The sequence below is a fragment of the Pseudochaenichthys georgianus genome, unplaced genomic scaffold, assembly GCF_902827115.2.
Source record: "Pseudochaenichthys georgianus unplaced genomic scaffold, fPseGeo1.2 scaffold_814_arrow_ctg1, whole genome shotgun sequence".
Lineage (NCBI taxonomy): Eukaryota > Metazoa > Chordata > Actinopteri > Perciformes > Channichthyidae > Pseudochaenichthys > Pseudochaenichthys georgianus.
In genome coordinates this window covers 32,474-39,973 of record NW_027263362.1, presented here as the reverse complement: position 1 = coordinate 39,973, position 7,500 = coordinate 32,474, and the positions used below count along the sequence as shown (strand labels likewise).

Genomic DNA, 7,500 nt, shown 5'->3' with positions numbered 1-7,500 from the left:
AAGGCAGCGTCCGGGCATCGGGGAATCTCCCTAAGTATGAAGCGTGTTTCCGACACGGCTCCTGCCTGAAAGCCCCTGCTTATCCACTCCCTTCTTCTTCTTCATATCCTTGTTGGATCCCTTCGCTCCGGGGAAGCCATGGCACGCTGCGTTCATCCAGACGCCTCTCCCACTGCCCCTAAATCCCTCCGCTTTCTCTCTCTCTCAAAGTGTGTGTGCAGCTGGCATGCCAGAGAGCCGGAGTTTGAATTCACTTATCATCTAATTTAGTGGCAGACGTGAGTGACAGGCGGAGAGCGCAGTGAACCACTGTGCGGCGCAGACATATGTGCATGTTCAAATATGCTAACATAAAAGTTTTGAGGACATGTATTCTCCTGTAAGGATACTTTATGTGTACTGTAAATACTTGTTTTTCAGTGAACTCCCACTGGTATATCATAGCTTGGCATCTTGCCATTATTGCATTTCTCCATGTCGTGCTTTGGGCTGTAGTTAAAGACATAGTTGGCATTTTAAAGTTTGGAAGGACTTTAATCGACAATTATTTCTAATTGGTGGAAAGCAACTCAGTAAAGTTACTCAATACTTAAGTACATTTTTAAGGTATTTCTACATTAGGTATCTTTCCATTATATGCTTCTTCATACTTCTACTCTAAGTTGGAAGAATATATTGTACTTTTTACTAAGATTAGCTACTTTGCAGGTTGATATTATAAATACATTAAAAAAAAATACTAATGGATATACGTTATTTTATGGATTACGATGGTAGAATTACTGATTTGGGATTATTCTGAAAATGGCCATGGATTTTACTTATATTTCTACACTGTGGTATTACTACATTTACTGAAGTTAAAGTTCAAAGATTAATCTCCAACCTCTGATCTTTCTTTAAGTCAAGTCAAAGTCAGTTTTATTGTCAATGTGTTATAAATACAGAAATCTTGAAATACCGTTTCTCGCAGTCCCACAGTGTGACCAGTGATGTACCTGAACGCGTTCAATGAACGATCGTTCATGAACGCGTTCATATTTTGGGCGAACGTGAACTGAACGTACTGTATTTCCGCTAGATGAACGTAATTGAGAACGCGTTCATTCTCAGCGCTGTATAACGGCGTTCAAAAGTGCGTTCATTCTCAGCACTGTATTATAACGGCGTTCAAAAGTGTGCCAGATTTCATATGCCTTTCAGCCGAAAACCCAGTTAAAACACACCGTAAACAGGCTTCAAAATAATGCGGAAAACCACCCAATCTGGCAACAGCAAGCTGCCTGTGACGCGTACGCGCCTGTCACCCCTGGCTGTCGCACTAAAATATAAATATACTAAATATATCAGACTCCTCACAAGAAACAATGTGGAACCGGCGAGCATTGAATGAATTAGTAGGGACGAAGCCGAGAGCAGCTGCAGCAGCACTCAGAGTGAGACTCTACGGCAGGGGTGGGGAACCTCCGGCCTCCGGCCGTATACGGCCCGCAAGACAATTTGGTACGGCCCTCGAGGTAATTTATAAACAAACGTAAAAAATGAAAGAAATCTAGACCGCAAAAAAATTAAACAAGCGAGTGCCTGTTTTTCCTGGCCAAGGTCAGGGTCCTTGAACACAACACGAGCCTAACGTGTCATCACGTGGTATATGTCTCGACTGACAGGGGTGCAGTTCTGACGGAGAGCACCAGAACGCCACTCCAGCACTTCAGAAATTGCAGTACCGATAAGTCCATACACATGCCGCAGTTTCTGCGTGTCTGTGTCTTTAGTTGAAAGCCCAGTGGCGATCTGCTCATCGGTCATACTGATCAGACAGTCAATAACTGTGTTGTTATCATTAGCATCTGGTTAGCTAGCTATGCTAACGAATATAAGAAGCTTTGTCTACAACCAGTGAGGTAAAGGCACATCTTTATATGATCATTATAGTTATAAAAAAAATAAGAGAATAAAGTAAACAGGTATAAAATACTATATGACAGTTATTAATAAAGAAGAATACAGTTTGAAAGGGGAGTGATTTGTCAAATATCCATAAATTAAAAGAAAATCTGTTTACAGTTGTGTTTGGGTGTTGAGAGATGTGTCCATAGATCTCCTAATGTTGCTCTCAAAGTACAACAAATCTTCCCAGGGGAGCATGCCCCCCGGACCCCTCTAGAGGAGGTTAGGTCCCCCCCCCACTTAAACCATGTTCACATGGATAGGAAACTAAATACATTTGCACACATCTTGTGTCCATATCTTTCTGTGTTGGTGGTCACGCCACACCGTGCACGTGCATGCATACGCGAGTCATGGTGAGATATCTGGATTCAGAGGTTGCTTTTTCTTTGCACAGAATGAAATGAATGGGCTGTGATTTTAGTTTTTTTAAGCAGAGGTCAATAACTTGTACGGCCCTCTGAGGATATTGTAAACATTGAAATGGCCCATTAACATCATACAGGAGACAAATAATAGCTCGCAGCAACGTATTGAAAAAAGAACTATGAACTATAAATTAGTTCATTTTTGAAACCATGAACTTTAGTTCAATATTTTGAATTATGAACTATGAACTGAACTAGTTCATTTTAAAATATGTGAACTGTGAACTGAACTAGTTCATGTAGAAAGTGAACTTTCCCAACACTGAGTGTGACATACATAAAGCAAGATACACAAAGGGCCTAGATAAATGGGGTATAAGACTAACTAATAGTAGTAATAAGTACTAGTTAATAATACTTTTTTTTTAAAAACACAATCCACAGAACATGAATTTACATTAATGCAAGCATTCTTTAGTGCAAATTAAAAAATGATGTTCAAAGTACAGTTTCAGTGCAGTAGCAGCGGAGATGGGTAGAAAAGTGTGTGTGTGTGTGTGTGTGTGTGTGTGTGTGTGTGTGTGTGTGTGTGTGTGTGTGTGTGTGGTGTGTGTGTGTGTGTGTGTGTGTGTGTGTGTGTGTGTGTGTGTGTGTGTGTGTGTGTGTGTGTGTGTGTGTGTGTGTGTGTGTGTGTGTGTGTGTGTGTGTGTGTGTGTGTGTGTGTGTGTGTGTGTGTGTGTGTGTGTGTGTGTGTGTGTGTGTGTGTGTGTGTGTGTGTGTGTGGAGAGCTGCACACACCACAGACTCTGGTCCTAGTGTACTTAACAGCCGATCCAGAAGGAACCGATTTGTATTCCTCCTTCACATGATGCTAACGGGACGCTATGTTGCTCTTCCAGATGCATGTCTTCGCCTTCCTCTCCGGGCCCAGAGGCAGATACACAGTTCCCCCTCGTCACTGGAGCTCGGCGGGCGCCATTAGAGGGGCTACGTTGACCCGAGGCACGACATTAAAGAGCTGAGGCCCATTGAGCTGGATAGGATCATAAATCCACTGTGAAAGAGGAAAGGAGGTTAGGAAGGAGGGATGTAGCCGCCTCGGGGACACTCAGGATGCTTTCATTAGCGGCCTCACTAGTCTCACTGTTGAACAGCAGCATCAACAGCATGAAGGATTGACTGACGATGAACTTCAGTGTTCATGAAGGAGCGTGTCGATGAGGTGTCGCTGATTGATTTGTTTCTTATGTATAAGAGGTCAATAGCACCGAGGGACGTCCTTTAGCAACATGGGCGCTTTCTGAAAGACTAACACTTGGTAGTGGGATTGATTTTGATGATGATGATGAATAATATGTAATTAACTAGTGTGTGTGTGTTTGGCTTCACGTACTGTATGTGTGTGGGAAATCAGAGCAGGATATAAAGTATATAACGTTACATCCGAAAACAAAAAATACTTTAAAAACAATTCAATTAAAGAAATCCCATTTTCAAAGCAGCCTCAACAAAGAGAGGAACGATTGAAAAAGACAATTCATCCGCAAGAAATCCTCCTTTTCTTTGATGTAGGGCTGTGCGATTATGGCAAAAATCATTATCACGATTATTTTGGTCAATAATTGATATCACGATTATTAAAAACGATTATCCATTTACTTTGAAAACATCCATTTATTGAAAAAAAAAAGTGAACCGTATGTTTTTAAGAGTTGATTAACCTGAACTGTAAGTATAATTCAACTGAAAAAAAAAAAAAAAAATAACATTTTTTAAAAATAAATAAAAATAATAATCGTTTTATTTCGATTACGTTGATTTCGTAATCGTTGCAAGCCAAAATCGTAATCGCGATTAAAATACGATTAATTGCACAGCCCTACTTTGATGTATTGGAAAGGTCTGATTATCTTCCTCGAATGAATTCAATAAAACACTCGGATCCTAATCGATTTGTCTCGGCTTGAACTCAAACTATAATCCTGCTGTAGCTATAATAACATCTCCTTGCTGCCAGATCCGTTGCCATCTGTTCTCTTTGACTTAACGTCTTGTTTTCTTTCTTCCCTCCTCCCTTCTTGTCGGCAGGGTTTTGAGGACACAGTCTCTCGAATGGTATTATAACAACGTGAAGAGTCGCTTCAAGAGGTTCGGCAGCGCCAAGGTTCTGAAGACTCTGTACAGGAAGCACATCATCGAGAGAGGAGCGCTCTCCGATCTGCCCGGTAACTCGCCCACTTTCTAATCAGACCTTTGTTGCCAAGCGTCTGCTGTTTGTTTGTTATCTTTTAATCTCATTTGCATCATTCCGATTGCAGAGCAGCTTTGTGTCTCAGTGCAATGTGTCCCGTTTTCATACATGCTGGTTTGAGGCTTTACGTGGACACTTGGAGGAAACCCTGTGAGGCTCACTTGATGTACCGTACTGTTCGGACTATAAAGCGCACCTGCATATAAGCTGCAGCAGCTACATTGTCCGTCTGTCTTGCTCTCGTTCTGTCTCTCGGTTCCACTTTTACTTTGGCGCGCTACCTGTCTCACTCTTTTCCGGCCTCCAGCTTTTCCCAATATGGTCTAGCTGCGGCCGCGGCCAGTACACGGCGGTACACGATGGTACACGACACGCCCACCTGACACGACACTACGGTGGCTGAGAAGGGTCTAGCTGCGGCCGCGGACAGTGGAGGTTGAACCAAGCCCCCAGGAGTGCGCCGGAGTCTTGTGGCCAAACGGCGGTACTACACTTCCTTTGTGGTCTAACTCGTTGGATAATTTTTTTTAGCAGTTCTCTTCCCTCCCTTCAATCTAACCCTTCCCTTCGCCCCATCCTAACCTTAACCACTCCCTACCTTTTTATCCAATCCTAATCTTCATTCCTTCCTCCCTCCTAAACCCCAAAACCTCGCCTACTGTAAGAAATTAAAATCAATGTTTATACTACATGGGCTGTATGATGTAAATCTCGTCAATTCGCTTTTAACGGTGGTGCCTCTGAGCCACCGTAGTGTCGTGTCAGGTGGGCGTGTCGTGTACCATCGTGTACCGCCCAAGCCCCCAGGAAGTGTGCCGGACTCAGATGAAAATATTCGTGGTGGCAAAACGGCGGTACTGTACATCCGTTTGGTTGCCACGCCCGGAAACACTTTTTCCCATTGACTTACATGGGGAAAGAGTGGTCTGTAACTCGTTGGATAATTTTTTTTAAACTAAATAAACTACCCAGTATGAACACTTGTATAGCCCTTATTAAAAACATTCGTTCCTCAAGTTGTAAAAATGTGCTAATAACGTTATTCTGAGAGTTATTTCCCGTTAATGTTACGTGTTCAGCACTACATGCGTTTATCTTTACCCATGGATGCACAATAACAACGGACCCATATCGCCTTACTGCCAGCCCACGGAGCTGTAATAATGGATATATTGCACATGTTTGCTGTAATTCATCATTTGTAAAATAGTATATACATGATGGGCTGTATGATTAAATCTTGTACCGTAAATGTTGTATTGAATAAAGTTAATATTACCGACGTTAGATTAACGTCCCTGTAGCTTATTATCGCACGAAGAAGCTTATTGCACTGTGTGTGTATATACAGTGCAATAATTATTTCATGCTAAATGAAGCTCTGTTGGATATCACTAGATCCTGTTACAACGTAATATAAGTACATAATGATTGATGTGTACATTAGCATCATTACTAGCTAGCCGCTAACTGCCGCCTCGTTAATATCAAATCCATGATAACAACAATCCATTACCATGCTGTCATGAACGCGCGGTGCTGTTACGTGTACGCAAATTCACGTGCTTGATATGAACGAGCATTTTGGTTAAAGTTGCGCATGCGCTATTAGCGCACATACGGGTACTTCTCAGGCATGCTGGGTAATCTGTGACGTTTCACTCTCTCAAAAGTTGGGCCATTTTATCATCATGCGCTAATGAGCAACTCTCATAGGAATGAATGAGGCCCCGCCTCCCACGCTGTATCCAGTTCTTATTATACATCCATGGTACCGCCGTGTACTGGCATGGGTGTATAATAAGAAGTGTACTGGCCGCGGCCGCAGCTAGACCATATTGGAGAAGCTCGCCGCTTAAAGGTGGCAGGCGCGGACCGGTCATAGAGCCCATAGAGTTAAAGGTGGTTAATTTGACCTGTAACATCCATAGATTTAGGAGGTCCCCTAGTGGCCGTTAGCTGCACACAGAAAATGGGGGGAAAAAGTCGCGGTTTATAGTCCGAAAAGTACGGTATGTGGAAACAAAGCTTTTCAAACACGCATCCCGGGTTAAGCACTTTTATTTACCCTTGTATATTTGATGTGGGAAACCCCCTTTACTCCACGGCTGCAGATTGATTTTGCTCTTGTGTTTGAACTGGAGTCAGTGATGGTGACGGGCTCCTTCTCGTCCTGCATGGTCATCCCCGCGGGCTCAGGCCACTCTGCGTCCTCTGGGAGTTGTTCCTGCCGCCGCGCAGCTTCGATCCTGCTCTGGATAACATTGTTTTGACGCGGCTGCAACATGATAGGCCTGCTTCTGTCGCGGGATACAAGGCATTATTTAAAAAAGATACATGGGATTAAAAAGATGCAGAGGGGATACATCAGGCCAGACTTTGGGCAGGAGTGGATCAGGCTAGAATGAGGGCATGTTGAGGGACACAATGGATGTGTATTCCATCTGTGATGTATACATATATAGACAGCACGTCGAGCCAGCATATCTGCGCTGGGAATCTGAACATATGTTGGTCAGAAAGAGGCTTTAGTCTAATAACACTATTTGTTGGTTCACACCCGTGTTGTCCCGTGAGAGGGATTTGCAAAGCATGGAAACACGAAGGGTGCCGACCTTTCCATTATTAAAATAGTGTGTGATTCAGATCCAACATATTTCTGGGCCTTTGAAAGGTTCAATGCTTCGGTTGTTTTTGAAAGCTTAACTGTGTGTGTTATATATGACATATCCTGCAACAAGGAAGACGGAACTAAAGGTTATTGACATTTTAGAAAAGTACTTTACTAACTTGATGGTCGCTTCATCTCTGGTGTGTGAGTGGACACACATCTCTGCATCAATCATCCATATTCCTGATGTCCTCTTGTCTCCTCTCCTCACCTGTCCTCACTTGTCCTCCTGTCCTTTCCTTTCTTGTACTCTCTTCTCA

The 7,500-nt window shown here is 42.9% G+C and overlaps 1 protein-coding gene across 1 annotated transcript in view; it reads left to right on the top strand.

Moving 5' to 3' along the window:
- LOC117444459 (rab effector MyRIP-like) overlaps nucleotides 1-7,500 on the top strand; it is a gene marked incomplete at its 3' end in the record, with an annotated part of 50,717 nt that overhangs the window by 11,249 nt on the left and 31,968 nt on the right. The window contains 1 exon segment of the mRNA XM_071202740.1: nucleotides 4,407-4,543. Coding sequence (XP_071058841.1) covers nucleotides 4,407-4,543 — 137 coding nt within the window.